Raw genomic sequence first — 16,336 nt, forward strand, 5'->3', positions numbered from 1 at the left:
CTCTCTATATTCAGCTGTATCACAGTAAACCTTTAACAGTAGGGCTGGAGGGGCGCGCCATTTAAATTTTCGCCTCAAGCAGCAGAAAGGCTAGGTGCACCCCTGGAGGTATGGCTATTGTATTAAAAATAATGCGCCCACTCAATATTTGTCCCTGTGCACCTATCCAATCAGAACGACGACCATCCCCTTGATCAGTGTGGTCCCAGTGATCAGGCCTCACCAATCATACTTTGATGGCAGGTCCGTCAGATGATGGGAACATCCCTTTAAGGCTATATGCACACGATCGTTGCAAAACACAGATGGCGTCCGTGTGCGTTCCGCAGTTTGCGGAACTGCATGGACAGCCATTAATATAACTGCCTATTCTTGTCCGCAAAACGGACAAGAATAGGACAGGTTATATTTTTTTGGCGGACCACGGAACGAAGCAACGGATGCGGACAGCACACGGAGTGCTGTCCGCATCTTTCGCGGACCCATTGAAGTGAATGGGTCCGCATCCAAGCCGCAAAAACTGCGGCTCGGATGCGGACCAAAACAACGGCCGTGTGCATGAGGCCTAAGGGCTATCATTTATTCTTCAGTTACTTCATTGACACCAACACAAAACTCATGAGACACATATTTTTTTTAAAAAACAAAATCTTTATTTGGTCCGAAAGAACCTGAGATGGGAGCGTAGGCCACCCAATGTGTTTCTATCTATACAATCTGAGTGTATAAGTTGATAAAATAGCATTCTGTTTTATTACAGCTGAACAATATATACAAGATTCAAATATTTCCCATTTGTGGCAGACGGAGACCAGGGACCCTAAAATACAGCTGATGGGGTGGACGGAGGGGAAGTCTACGGGGGAGAAGAAAGGCCTGGTGGGAAAATGGTGACGAGGCATCGACTACTGGGTCCACTGACCTTTATGTTGTGCTACAGGACGACGCTCTGGGCCCTATGTACTGTGCCAGCCCAGTAGGCCATAGCAACCAATCAGATTGAAGCTTTCATTTTCTAAACTTCTCTAGGAAGATGGAAGCCAGATTCTGATTGGTTGCTAGGGGCAACAAGACCATTTTCCCTAGACAGTTTTGACATTAGGCCGCTTTAAGTAGAAGTTTTCTGACCCCTAAAAAAAAATCTGAGCAGCTAAAAATGTTAAAAAGATTAAAAAAATAATATTATAGTATAAGTATATTTTAATAATTTAGTCACTTGAATGTGATTTTTATTTTTTTTAGGGATTAGAAATTTCCCTTCAACAAAAGGAAAAAAAAAATATGGCGCCCGACTCCTTACAGTTGCGAGCCGGAGCCATTTTGGTATCACATTTTTTCAGTCACTTTTACTGTAACATTATTGTTGGTTGAAATAATGAATGAAAACAAGTGTTTTCTTTGTAAAATAAAAGCTCACACAGTCAAAAATTATTTAGCAGCTTTGGTAGAAATGACAAACATTTAGTTCAGTTGAATGACACTGATAGAGCAGACATTTCCTGCATTAAGCTGTCAGGAAACACTAGGCCTCATTTGCCTCAGAGAAGAACTGACCTTGTGACCAATCAGAGCCAAGCTCTCATTTTCTACACTGCACAGAACTGAAAGCTGCACTCCGATTGGTTGCTATGGACGACAAGAGCTTTACACATGAATCATCACAGGGGAGGCGGCCATTATGTGAACCAATCTGTGACTGAAACAGTGAAGAAGTCCTGTGCACAAAATGGCTGTGTTTATAATATATATACACACACACACAATTGGAATAGCTGTTTTTTGGCAATGCGGCCATATTTGCTTGAAAGTCTAATCCCAATTGCCCTCTAGTGAATGAATTATATAAATCTGCACGAGTACATGAGATATTTTACCATACACTTGCAAGGACATGTTCATACACTGAAGTGCCTTCATGGAAAATGAAGGAAAGGGAACAATATTAAACAAATTTAGCTTTGCTGGTGTAAAAATGTCATTGACCCTTATGGTGCATTAGCACGACGGTGTAATGGGACAATCTCCCCTCAAAAATCAGAACTATTAAAATATTAATTAAAAACCAAATTCATCCATTTCAAAAACATATCTGTTTCTGGGATGCTTGCCACCCACATTTTCCAAAAAGAGATATAACTACAAGACTTCGGGTCCTCTTACCACAGGTCAATAATGTGTGCCGATCGACAATATATGTCAAAATGGGCGCTCATTTAAAGATACCTTTGACATGGCCCGATCGTTTTTCCTCCATAAGGGTCCATTGACACGTCTGCAAAATGGGTCCGCATCCGTTTTTCCAATTTTGCAGACCCATTCATTTTCAATGGGGCCGGAATGTGCTGTCCGCATCCGCATTTGCGGATCCACACTTCCGCATCCGTGCTTCCGTTTCCGCAAAAAATAGAACATGTCCTATTCTTGTCCGCAATTGCGGACAAGATTAGGCATTTTCTTTTATAGTGCCGGCGATGTGCGGTCTGCAAATTGCGGAATGCACATTTCCAGTGTCCGTGTTTTGCAGATCCGCAGAACACTTACGGACGTGTGAATGGACCCTTACTTTGCATATTGTCGGCACAGGGTGACGTGCTGCCAACAAAGGCCAATTTTTAGGTGCGGAGTGAAAGATGCTACCGCAGACAAATGACAAAAGCTCGGCAGCTTTGTTGGGCGATTGGTCCATGTAAAGGTGCAGTCAATTACTGGGCATGAGCTGTCATATGAACGGTCATTTCCGATAATTGACCCTATAGGGATCTAACTAAGATGCAATACATTTAAAAGGCTATGTACAACTTTGGGGGCATTTTTTTATTATTACATTGTATTCATGTTGAGCTAAAATTATTATTTTTTTCAATTTGTCTTTATTAAAAATGTTGAACCCCGGTCTATGTGCAGCCTTGAGATTCTCTAGCAGCAGAATCTGAATTTTCATTCTGTTCCGTCAGGCAGCTCAGCTGATGGCTCCTTATCTCGGATCCTTGACCTCCTAAACACTCATTATAGCTCAATTCTTACCTTACTGATAACAGTGTGGCTTAAATAAGTGCATTTACTAATTTTGGGCTAAAAATAATTATTTTGATTAGTATTTATTAAAAATATTGAGCCGTTCTGTCACAAAGGGTCAACTGTTTGTCTAGCTGTGTGAACCATACTTTTTACTTTCACTTTATGCCTGTCATATAATAACCCTTATCTCTAAATTACTTATTGAAGTCACATTCTTATCATTAAAATAAGAAGTGAGCTATAAAGAGTATTTATAAGGTCAGAGATGAGGAGCCATCAGTTGAGCTGCCTGACGAAACAGAGTGAAAATTCAGATCCTGCTACGAGAGAAACTCATTGCTGCACAAAGACAAGGGTTCAATTTTTTTTTTATAAAGACCAACTGAAAAATGATTTTTATGCAATAATAATAAATAAAAAAACGTATATAACCTAATGGCGATATTTTCCCTATTATTATATTTTTTTTTTTGGGGGGGGGGGGGGAACAGCTAGCCTAAGGCTACTAAAAGCTCTTTATTCCTATGTAAGAAATGTCCCCCCCACCACCCTGCCAACGCCAAGAAAGCACTGAGGTGGTCCAGACATTTTGCATAGTCCTGGATGACTAATTAATAAGAATAAAAGTAAAATTGTGGTCCCTCGCCAGTTTCCGGAATCACAGCGGTGAGTGCACTCATCTAGTGCCCACAGTTGGCAGTCTCACACCAGGCGTAATATCACATTATATACAGCACATCAATGGCAATTCTTCCCGCCAGATACGTGAACATAACGTAGTATAAAAACACAAACCAGTGTAATGAATTCAGCATGTTTCGGGGAGCAGAAGGTGGAGCAGGGTAATCCTATATGGGATGGGAATGAGTGAGCAGCCCTTCTTTCCCTGAGACATAAAAGTGTGAAGCAGCAAACCTCCCCATTCCCTGTAACGTATAGAAAAATTGGCTCCGTACATCATGTGCCGCCAGGGATCGATGGACGCCATTTGAAGAACCTTTCATTTCTCGGAAGGTGATCCACAGCTCTCGATGCTGGCACCTACGGGCAATACTTTGGGGTAAAATCTATACATCTAAAGATTAAAGGGGTATTCCTTTCGTATAAAGTAATGGCATTACTCAGACCTCTAGGACCTCCTCAGATCAAAAAAATGATTAGCGCTGCGGCTCATGCACAGTTTTTCCTTGCTAAGCAGGACCTGAAGCTGGCCCCCTTCTTAAATTCGAACTGTGACCTCCTTCATTCTCAAGACTGTTGGGGTCCTAGAGATGAGGTCCTCAAGTAACATGCCATCACCATACTAAATTCAGGACTTTTAAGCCCAAACCCTACAGAATGCCCACTTCTGGGAGGAGTTTGCATAATTCCCAAGCTCAATTTGCCGGGGTGGTCTCTAAAAATTTAGGGCAAACCCAGCAATTTCAAGACTTTCAGAATAACCTATCATTTAAGGTGAATCTGTGGTAGCTACAAAGTTTTACATTGTAATCATGCATTACTACTTTTTTTTTTTTTTTTTTAAAAGGAAATTTCCATTGAAATTAGAAATTACTGAGAAAAGTGAAGTTTGAATATATGCAAATGAGCCTCTAGTAGCAACGGGGGCGTTATCATTACACCTAGAGGCTCTGCTCTCTCTGCAACTGCTGCGCCGTCTGCACTTTGACAGGACCGGGTGTGATGATGATGTTGTTTTTGCTGCCTGGTCCTGTCAATCCAAGTGCAGAGGGCGCGGCGAATGTAGAGAGATCAGAGCCTCTAGGTGTAACGGCAACGCCCCCGTTGCTCCTAAAGGCTCATTTGCATATATAAAAGCATCATTTTTCTCAGCAATGCGGGCACATATGAACCCAGGACCAACACAGAGGCCTTCAGCTGCCAACACGTCAGCCATTTTTATGGGTACAAATCTGCTAATAAATGCCCTTTAATTTTTTTCATTTTCTGTTGGTTGCAGGAGGGCGTGTTATCGTGATATGCAACCAGTAACTTTGCATTAAGATGAAGAGGATTACTGGTAGCTATAGTGAAGAATACAAGATATGCTGTGTAGTAGTCTGTATAGGTGGGGGAAGGGGCTACAGGGGATATTTCCTCAGCTGCCATCATGACTTTAAGAACTGGTGAGAAGGTCTATGGTCATAATTTCTATATAGAAAATGCATTTAAAGACTCTAAAATGTGACGAGATAAAAACACCTGTCCCCATACTTACCCTGTTTTGCAAACGTGCAAGATTTCTGTATTCTCTGGCAAAAATGGCTGCATTTTCCTCACTGGACTATAGAAAAATATGAGGTTTGTGATTTATTGCATGACGGTGGGTAATATCGCCCTCCTCCTGGCGTATGATATTAAGCTCCATGTGATCGTTAAGACTCGGTAAGGCTGTAGGATGCAAATAAAAAGGTATGCGGCAGATTGTTATACTACGCGTTTCGAGTACAGAAACGGATGCAGCAGTCCTTTTTTTTTTTTTTTTTTTTTTTTTGCTGCTCCGCTGGATTTCGTTAAAGCTTGAGCCCATGCATATTGCAAGAATGAATGGGATGTCCTTTAAGGTTACGAAAAGGGAACTAGCAGCCATAGCATCCTGGTTGTAGAGATCCGAGAATGGTTAAAACACACATCTTAAAAGAAGAAGCAATCGTGTAGGGAAACGGGACGAATGAAGGGTAGAGCGTTCTAATTCTCAGGAGTAAGAACATGGGTCAGTCCGATCCCAATTTCATGTTAACAGTGTGGTACGTTAAAACGAAGAAAGAAAAAAAAAAAGACACAAAAATGAGGGAGGGGTATCGGGGCAGGAGTCAAAGATGGGATAGGGTCCCTGTTTACACAGGATAAGAGTCCTGAGTAAGATTCAAGTGTAGTTTTCCGGGAATTAGTCTTTAAAGTGCTCCCACTGAACTTAGGCAATCAGGCCTCCCCCCCAGGGGATCTCTTCTTTTGGATATGTCAAAGGGGTCGGGGACCATGCAAGCCGGACACCTCTGGAGACAACGGAGGGCTGTGGGCGCCTTTGCTGGACATCCAGTCATTCCGAGAAGCTTGGTGGGCTTTCCGGTGTGCCAGGCGATGAGTAACAGAAAATCCAGCGTTTCCCTCCAACTGAGACAAAATGACCAGCACCTGCCTGGTGGGGAAAAGTGGGGAAGGGGACACAGAGAACATCAATGGTAGATAGATAGAATGAAATAGGTTATATGCTGGCAACCAATGCGAATGCCAATCCTATTGTACGCGGGTCTTGATTCCCCCTTTGCTGCTGGAGGATGGGTCAAATTTATGTAGAGGTGCGCAACACAAATCTACGGCAGCCCCCTCGCTGTTGTAGATTTAATGGGGTAATCCCATGTGAGACAATGGGGGATAGGATATGCCCCCATTGTCCGATAGGTGTGGGTCCCACCTCTTTTTTGCGGATCTGTGTTTTGCGGAACGCAAAATACATACGGTTGTGTGCATGAGCCCTAAGACAGTTAGGAAGGAGATTCTCCTCTACTTTCTGTGTGCGCAGTGGATGGCAGCTTCTCTCTACCCACCATCACTGGGAGAATAGCAAACTAGACATTTAGCATGCACAGGGGAAAACTACTAAAAATGACAGACACAAGCCATATAATGGCCAGAAATAGTCAGAAACACTGTACTATTGGTTAATGCAAATTTGGTTGAAAGCTCAGTGACGCTTTAACAATGGCTTCTGTGTTCCTGTACGGTATAGATACTATAAAGTGGTAATCTGCCTATACTGATGAGGAGGCATTTGGCACAGTGGAAGAACACTCACCTGTGAAGAGGGGGGACGCTGTCGCTGGTTTTGAGGCTGCCTCGAGTGGACACGACATTGAAGCTGTCTGTGCAGTCGCACTGGATGTGCAGAAAAGTCTTGGGATGGCGATTTTCTACGACCACGATAAGCCCGGCCCATCCGTGTGTTAGATAATAGCAGGTCATCCCCTCCCGACCCTATGGAAAGAGGACAGGGACAGCTTAACATAGGATACTGGAAGATCCTTCTAGCACATGGGGATGATTAGACAGAGTGGCTGAGAGGTACAAGCCCAAAAAAGTGAAAGCAATAAAGATACTGAGGGCAGAAATAATGAATTATTGATTTCTGCGGTGAAGCAGTCATTTATCACAGCGAGCCTGTACCTCGTGCCGCTCCCCCTTGTCTTCTGTCAGCAGGATAATGGCATCTGCAAGCGTTGTTGGTTGTGCTTCCACTTGCTCGACCATGACAAGTCGGGAACTATAAATGGCTAAGGTGTACCCCATGGGGTCCGCAGCAGAGCGGCTATTATTACCGCTACCTGTGGGACTGGACGCTAAAATACAAGACAAAAAGTTATCGATATAAGAGATCTAATAGAAGCCCTTAAAGTCTATCAGAGCACGCCTCCATCAGAGCAGACCTGTCCTTACCTTGAACTGTAGATGATCCACCCAGATTTAAGGTTTGCCAGTGGTTAAAGGCACAACACACCACAGCGTATTCTCCAGGTTCCAGCATGACATCGCATCCGACAAATTTCTTCACCGCCCTCTTGCTGTGCGCCATTAGCCGACCCAACATCACTTTCCCCGTACCGCCATGAGATGCCCGGAAAACCATGATGCAGAGGTCCAGGAGGTGACTGTCCACAGTGTCTGACCGCCTGCAGACAGACAGGGCAGTTAGCTTACCGCAAGAAAATGATCCAAGACCATGTGCATTTTGGGGAACATATCACTTTTATTTTTATTTTTTTACGAGGTCACAAAAGAAAAAGGGATTTGGTATTGTGCAATACTCATCACTAGGGATAAATCTGACATTTTCACCCTTAGGGTCCATTCACACGTCCGTATGTGTTTTGCGGTTCCGCAAAACACGGACACGGGCAATGTGTGTTTCGCATTTTGCAGACCGCACATGGCCGGCACTCTCATAGAAAATGCCTTTCCTTGTCCGCAATTGCAGACAAGAATAGGATGTGTTCTATTTTTATGCAGAACGGATGCGGACCCATTTTGCAGATGTGTGAATGGACCCTTAGAGGACCCTGGATTTTCCATTTTTGCCTTTTCGTTTTTCACTCCCCGCCTTCCCATAGTCCTAACTTTTTTATTTTTCAGTTCACATAGCCTTATGAGGGCTTATTTTTTCCGGTACAAGTTGTACCTTCTAATGGCACCAATTACGGTTGCATACCATGTAGAAGGAAGTGGGGAAAAAATTCCAAATGGAATTGCAATTAAGGTTTTTATATATTTTTTTTTTACACTGTACACTACGCGATAAAATTGACCTGTTTTCTTCTTTCTCCAGGTCCGTACGGTTACAACAATAACACACTTGTATAATTGTATGCGTTTTAACCACTTCCCGCAACTCCCCCAGGCTACGCTAACGCCGATTGGCGTCATCTCGCGTGAGCCGAGATTTCCTGTGAATGCGCGCACACAGGATCGGAAGGTAAGCGAGTGGATCTCCAGCCTGCCAGCGGCGATCGTTCGCTGGCAGGCTGGAGATGTGATTTTTTTAACCCCTAACAGGTATATTAGACGCTGTTTTGATAACAGCGTCTAATATACCTGCTACCTGGTCCTCTGGTGGTCCCCTTTGTTTGGATCGACCACCAGAGGACACAGGTAGCTCAGTAGCTCAGTAAAGTAGCACCAAACACCACTACACTACGCTACACCCCCCCTGTCACTTATTAACCCCTTATGAACCCCTGATCACCCCATATAGACTCCCTGATCCTCCCCCTGTCATTGATCACCCCCCTGTAAGGCTGCATTCAGATGTCCGTATGATTTTTACGGACCCACTGATAGATGGATCGGATCCGCAAAACGCATACGGACGTCTGAATGGAGCCTTACAGGTGGGTGATCACCCCCCTGTCATTGATCACCCCCCTGTAAGGCTGCATTCAGATGTCCGTATGATTTTTACGGATCCACTGATACATGGATCGGATCCGCAAAACACATACGGACATCTGAATGGAGCCTTATAGGGGGGTGATCAATGACAGGGGGGTGATCACCCCATATAGACTCCCTGATCACCCCCCTGTCATTGATCACCCCCCTGTAAGGCTCCAGACATTATTTTTGGCCCAAGTTAGCGGAAATTATTTTTTTTTTTCTTACAAAGTCTCATATTCCACTAACTTGTGTCAAAAAATAAAATCTCACATGAACTCACCATACCCCTCACGGAATCCAAATGCGTAAAATTTTTTAGACATTTATATTCCAGCATTCTTCTCACGCTTTAGGGCCCCTAGAATGCCAGGGCAGTATAAATACCCCACATGTGACCCCATTTCGGAAAGAAGACACCCCAAGGTATTCCGTGAGGGGCATATTGAGTCCATGAAAGATTGAAATTTTTGTCCCAAGTTAGCGGAAAGGGAGACTTTGTGAGAAAAAAATATATATATCAATTTCCGCTAACTTGTGCCAAAAAAAAAAAAATTCTATGAACTCGCCATGCTCCTCATTGAATACCTTGGGGTGTCTTCTTTCCAAAATGGGGTCACATGTGGGGTATTTATACTGCCCTGGCATTCTAGGGGCCCTAAAGCGTGAGAAGAAGTCTGGGATCCAAATGTCAAAAAATGCCCTCATAAAATGAATGTGGGCCTCTTTGCGCATCTAGGCTGCAAAAAAGTGTCACACATGTGGTATCGCCGTACTCAGGAGAAGTTGGGCAATTTGTTTTGGGGTGTCATTTTACATATACCCATGCTGGGTGAGATAAATATCTTGGTCAAATGCCAACTTTGTATAAAAAAATGGGAAAAGTTGTCTTTTGCCGAGATATTTCTCTCACCCAGCATGAGTATATGTAAAAAGACACCCCAAAACACATTGCCCAACTTCTCCTGAATACGGCGATACCACATGTGTGACACTTTTTTGCAGCCTAGATGGGCAAAGGGGCCCACATTCCAAAGAGCACCTTTAGGATTTCACAGGTCATTTACCTACTTGCCACACATTAGGGCCCCTGGAAAATGCCAGGGCAGTATAACTACCCCACAAGTGACCCCATTTTGGAAAGAAGACACCCCAAGGTATTCCGTGAGGGGCATGGCGAGTTCCTAGAATTTTATATTTTTTGTCACAAGTTAGCGAAAAATGATGATTTTTTTTTTTTTTCTTGACAAAGTCTCATATTCCACTAACTTGTGACAAAAAATAAAAACTTCCATGAACTCACTATGCCCATCACGAAATACCTTGGGGTGTCTTCTTTCCAAAATGGGGTCACTTGTGGGCTAGTTATACTGCCCTGGCATTTTAGGGGCCGAATGCGTGAGAAGTGGTTTGAAATCAAAATCTGTAAAAAATGGCCGGTGAAATCCGAAAGGTGCTCTTTGGAATGTGGGCCCCTTTGCCCACCAAGGCTGCAAAAAAGTGTCACACATGTGGTATCTCCGTACTCAGGAGAAGTTGGGCAATGTGTTTTGGGGTGTCATTTTACATATACCCATGCTGGGTGAGAGAAATATCTTGGCAAAAGACAACTTTTGCCATTTTTTTATACAAAGTTGGCATTTGACCAAGATATTTATCTCACCCAGCATGGGTATATGTAAAATGACACCCCAAAACACATTGCCCAACTTCTCCTGAGTACGGAGATACCACATGTGTGACACTTTTTTGCAGCCTAGGTAGGCAAAGGGGCCCACATTCCAAAAAGCACCTTCAGGATTTCACAGGGCATTTTTTTACACATTTTGATTTCAAACTACTTACCACACATTTGGGCCCCTAGAATGCCAGGGCAGTATGACTACCCCACAAGTGACCCCATTTTGGAAAGAAGACACCCCAAGGTATTCGCTGATGTGCATAGTGAGTTCATAGAAGTTTTTATTTTTTGTCACAAGTTAGTGGAATATGAGACTTTGTAAGAAAAAAATAAAATAAAATAAAAATCATCATTTTCCGCTGACTTGTGACAAAAAATAAAAAGTTCTATGAACTCACTATGCCCATCAGCGAATACCTTAGGGTGTCTACTTTCCGAAATGGGGTCATTTGTGGGGTGTTTGTACTGTCTGGCCATTGTAGAACCTCAGGAAACATGACAGGTGCTCAGAAAGTCAGAGCTGCTTCAAAAAGCGGAAATTCACATTTTTGTACCATAGTTTGTAAACGCTATAACTTTTACCCAAACCATTTTTTTTTACCCAAACATTTTTTTTTTATCAAAGACATGTAGAACAATAAATTTAGAGCAAAATTTATATATGGATCTCGTTTTTTTTGCAAAATTTTACAACTGAAAGTGAAAAATGTCATTTTTTGGCAAAAAAATCGTTAAATTTCGATTAATAACAAAAAAAGTAAAAATGTCAGCAGCAATGAAATACCACCAAATGAAAGCTCTATTAGTGAGAAGAAAAGGAGGTAAAATTCATTTGGGTGGTAAGTTGCATGACCGAGCAATAAACCGCTAAAGTTGTGAAGTGCCGATTTGTAAAAAAGGGCCTGGTCACTAGGGGGTATAAACCTGTGGTCCTTAAGTGGTTAATACTGAAAAAAAAATTAAAACCTTTGAGAAAAAAAATAATATTATGTTATCACCATATTCTGACCCCTATAACTTTCTTGTAGTTATGTGTACGAGGCTGTGTGAGGGCTCATTTTTTGCAGGGCGATCTGTACTTTTCAGTGATACCAATTTGAAGTGTGTGACTTTTTGAACACTTTTTATTAAAAAAATTATTGGGGAGTTGAAGTGCCAAAAAATGGCAAATGGGCTGTTTTTATAAAAAAAATAATTTCTAGTTACGCCATTTGCTGTATGCCATTATTATATTTTAATTGTATGGGCATTTTCGCACACCGTGATGCCCATGGTGTTTTTTTTATTTTTTTATTATTGGTTAAGTATTTTTATTTTAAGGAAAGGGGGGTGATTTGAACTTTTATATATTTTTTTATATTTATATACACTTTTTTTTAACCTTTTTTTTAAGTCACCCTGGGTGACTATAACTGGCAATCATTAGATTGCCCATTGTGTTTATTGATGGCTAGATAGCCATCATTGAACACTTCATTTTCAATATAACAATACAGTGCTGCCACTTAGTGGCCTGTATTGGTATATTCATCCAATAGGCACCGAAGCCTGCTTGAGGCTTCCGTCGATTAGATCAATGTTACAGGTTCCCTGATCTCAGCCGGGCAACGCTGTTACCTGAGCGGAAGCGCGCGGCTTCCCCTTCCGGACTGCCCAGATGCCGTGGTCACATTTGACCACGGCATCTGAAAGGAAAAATGTATGCGATCAGCCTTATGGCTGATCGCATACATGTGCCAGGGGACTCTGCTATTTAAAATAGCAGAAACCCGGCGGCTATGGCGTCCGCAGCATGTGTGAGCGGGTGCCATGTTTAGAGACCGGACTTGTGCTGTACATGTACGGCAGAGGTCCACAAGGGGTTAAAGGGGTGTTCCTGAAGCAGAATGATGATAAATAGGCCATCAATACCCGATAGGTGGGGGTCCGACTCAGCACTACCGCCGATCAACTGTTAGGAGAGTTTGGTGAGCACTGCGGCCTCCTTACAGCTTACCAAGCACAGCGCCGTACAATGTATAGAGGCTGTGCTTGGTATTGCAGCTCAGGCCCATTCACTTGAAGGAGACTGAGCAGTACATAGGCCAATGTGACTGATAAACATGATGTCACTGGCCAAGGAAAAAGCAGATCCCCCTCCATCTAGCCTCACTGTTCATACAATTCAATGGAGACCGCCGAAGTCCAAAAGGAATAAGGTAAAGAGCCGAGTCCTGCTCCTTCCATAACTTGCACAGACCACAATGGAAAGGGTCGCCTCTCCACTGAACTGAAGGGTGTGCGCGATGGCCCATAACTAGCAAATAGGGGTCAGTGGACCACTGATCCCCCAATATGTGTGGGTCTCTGAGGTGGAAACCCCACCTAGCAGACATTAATGCCGTATACCATGGAAATATCCCCTTAAACGGCTCAAAAGCGGCCAAGAATGGTGTCCTGTGTGAACCATGCATTTACCGATTAGCTTTGGGGATGTCTACACTTGGATATTAAGAAGCTGTATTATCACATTTTTCTCATAAGCTCCGTATGCACGGACACGTACGAAGCGGGTTTATTACACTTCCCACTTATTTTAATGGGAGATTCAGAGCAGATTGTGCCCCACGATGGGGCATGCGCCTTCTTTTTTCCGCGTGAAAAAAAAGCAAGTGCTGTTTTCCATTGAAATGAATGGGAGGCGGTTTAAAGGCGTTTTCTTGGAGCTCATTTTGGGCGGAAATGTGCCTAAAATCAGCACCAATAAACTCTGTGTGAACTGGTCCTAACTCAAATCTTCAGTAATACAATCGTCTTTTTACCTGCTGCCCTCCTGGAAAAGAGAGAATTCCAGGGCCGTGCGCTCCACCACTGTGAGGGACGTTACGGTCACGGGGTTTGAAGCCTTGTTCGGGAACGTGCCCTGGACTCTAACTTCATGCCAGTCAGTGTGGATCTTGCAGATATCAACAGAGTCAAAGTACCTGTGAAGTCAGAACAGAAACAGAAGCCTTATAGGCTGAGGGCGGCGGTGGTGAAATTTTTACACCCTTTTAAAGGGGTTATCCGACAAATCGTAAATCACATGGGAAGAGGTCCGAGTCCCAGCTCCTCCGCTGATCAGCTGCTTCAGGGAACCGCCGCGCTCCCCTGAGCTCTGGGGTGCACAGCCGGCTCCCGGCAGCTTTCCAAGCACATTGCTGTACATAGTATAGCGGTTGTGCTTGGTTGCAACTAGGCCACGTGACCGATGTGCAGCGAGATTACATGGCCTAGGAGGAGGCCGTGGTGCTCATGGACCCAACAGCTGATCAACACCAGGGACCCCCGCCGATCCAATATTGATTACCTATCCTCAGGGTAGGTCATCAATATCATTTACTGGATTACCCCTTTAAAGGGAATGTGTCATCAGAAAAGGACCTACTGTTTAAATCACGTTTTTATGTTTCACATTTTTAAAGGGCATCTGTCAGCAGTTTTGTACCTATGACACTGGCTGACCTGTTACATGTGCGCTTGGCAGCTGAAGACATCTGTGTTGGTCCCATGTTCATGTGCCCGCATTGTTGAGAAAAATGAGGTTTTAATATATGCAAATGAGCCTCTAGAAACAACGGGGGCGTTGCCGTTACACCTAGAGGCTCTGCTCTCTCTGCCACTGCTGTGCCCTCTGCCGGCCCTGTCAATCAAAGTTGAGAGGGGACAGATGGAGTAGAGCGTGACAGCATCCATCCGGGTGTTTCAATTTCCAAAGAAAGGGATATGGATGGTTGGAGCACGCTGTGGACAGTAAGACCCAGATGGACTGACCACCTCATCTCCAAGATCATCCCTAGTCACAGGATGGGCTGAAACGATAACCCGTCTACGAAATCATTATTCTATGTGGTTTCCCAGGATTCTTGTAAGTGTTGAGAAATGACGAGCGGCGCTCACTTACCGGATAAAGTCACTGTATTCCATCCAGAAGACGCCTTCGCTGCTGCCATGGGGCATGAGTTCATGTTTGAGTGTAGCCGGCCAAAAGGGCCAATCGTCTGACCAGCTTCCATTCCAAGAGAAGCGACCCCAGGGGTTACGGAGATGGAGGAGGCTGCCAAGTAAGGAGGCCAGATTAAGGTGCGAAAAACATAGATCTATGCCAAGGAACAGGACACTTAAAATGATGGGAAGGGGGGGGGGGGGGGGGGGGATTTATTGAGACTGAGGTTTCATACGCCAATGTAAGCCCCATGTGCATTTGGTTATCCTCAGGATAGGTCATCAATATCTGATCAGTGGGGGGTCCGTCTTCTGACACCCTCCGCCTATCAGATGTTGGGAGGATTGAGACTTTGCTGCTTCCTGGCCTTGTGATGTCACATCCATTGGCCATATGACCTTTCACGTGAATGCAATACCAAGCACAGCCACTATACAACGGACGGCGCTGTGCTTGGTATACAGTAAAGAGGCCGCAGTGTTTGTCCACGTGCTGCAGACCCTTCCAACAGCTGATCGGTGGGCACGCTGGGAGTCGGACCCCCACGTTCTGATATCGATGACCTATCCGGAAAACGGGTCATCAATATATCAGTCCCGGACAAGCCAAACTAACCGCAGTATCATATCCTTACCGGTGAGTATTGACGTCTCGAACATCCAGTATGGAGTAGGCATGTCGGGGTCTCAGTCCAACACTTTCATAAGCCGCATCATCCACCTTCATGTTCCCACCTCCACAGGACGCTCCCATAAGAAACCTGGAGTAACAAGAGACGAGCACAACTCAGCTCCACATACCAGAGGCTTTAAAGGGGTTCTCTGTACTCATCAACATCGGATAGGTGGGGTCCGATCCCTATCACCTGTTTTGGGCTTCTGTGGCACCGGAAACTATACCGCAGGGATGGCCAAGCTGCGGCTCTCCAGCTGTTGCAAAACTACAACTCCCAGCATGCCCGTACAGCCTACAGCTATCAGCCTACAGCAGCGCATGGTGGGAATTGTAGTTTTACAACAGCTGGAGGGCCGCAGCTTGGCCATCTCTGCTATACAGCATATGGAGCTGGAGGCAGACAGCTCCATACACTGGCCAAGTCGGGGTACTGCAGCTCGGCTCCCAATCAAGTGAACGAGAGCTACGTTTCAGTACGCTGGCGCTGAAGATTACAAAGTGTGCGGAGCCTTCTGCTTCCACTGCGATTCCACCACCGTGGGGGTGCTGAATGTCGGACCCCCACCCCGGAAGGACCCTTTAATGCAACCCCTATGGCAAATAGATGGCTCTACGCCACAGCTTAATGAGTAAAGGCTGGCTACAGTTTAGGGCAATCATTTCTCCCATAAGTGACAGCGAGGGAAAAGTTCTGGGTGACAAAAACAAAGAAAAGATCACGCTCCCCATGAAAGCCAAAATGGTGGACAACGGTAGTGGTCAGATAGCTAGACAAAGACTGCACATCTTTGGGCGCACAAAGCTTGCGCAGTGCAGTTCATGCGAGAATTGACACCCGCCAAAACAGTCTGGAATGGAGTAGGAGATTGGATAAAAAAAACAAAAAAAAAAACGCTACCTTTTGTGTCATCCCTATTTCCTCATAGATTGTAAGCTCTTGCGAGCAGGGTCCTCACTCCTAGTTATTCAGTAATATATTAGCCAGTGACGCTGTGATGTCTTTTGTTTTGTACATGAATGTGGTGGCGCTATATAAAGAAATATTATTATTAAGAAAAAACAATGGGGGTCCT

General features: G+C 44.3%; 1 protein-coding gene across 3 annotated transcripts in view; it reads right to left on the reverse strand.

The window, feature by feature from the left end:
• Nucleotides 1-667: 667 nt before the first annotated feature.
• CAPN15 (calpain 15) overlaps nt 668-16,336 on the reverse strand; it is a 43,673-nt gene continuing 28,004 nt past the window's right edge. For 2 of the 3 annotated variants that reach the window (XM_040440091.1, XM_040440090.1), the window contains exons 6-12: nt 15,223-15,348; nt 14,547-14,699; nt 13,426-13,587; nt 7,453-7,685; nt 7,183-7,355; nt 6,815-6,993; nt 4,867-6,157 (exon numbers count right to left, since the gene is read on the reverse strand). In XM_040440091.1, coding sequence (XP_040296025.1) covers nt 5,980-6,157; nt 6,815-6,993; nt 7,183-7,355; nt 7,453-7,685; nt 13,426-13,587; nt 14,547-14,699; nt 15,223-15,348 — 1,204 coding nt within the window. In that variant the 3' untranslated portion in view covers nt 4,867-5,979. Of the gene's footprint in view, nt 1,131-4,866; nt 6,158-6,814; nt 6,994-7,182; nt 7,356-7,452; nt 7,686-13,425; nt 13,588-14,546; nt 14,700-15,222; nt 15,349-16,336 lie in introns of those variants that run through there. The other variant, XR_005780477.1, reaches the window with a different exon arrangement.

This window comes from Bufo bufo, chromosome 7 (genome assembly GCF_905171765.1).
Source record: "Bufo bufo chromosome 7, aBufBuf1.1, whole genome shotgun sequence".
In the NCBI taxonomy this organism is placed as follows: Eukaryota; Metazoa; Chordata; class Amphibia; order Anura; family Bufonidae; genus Bufo; species Bufo bufo.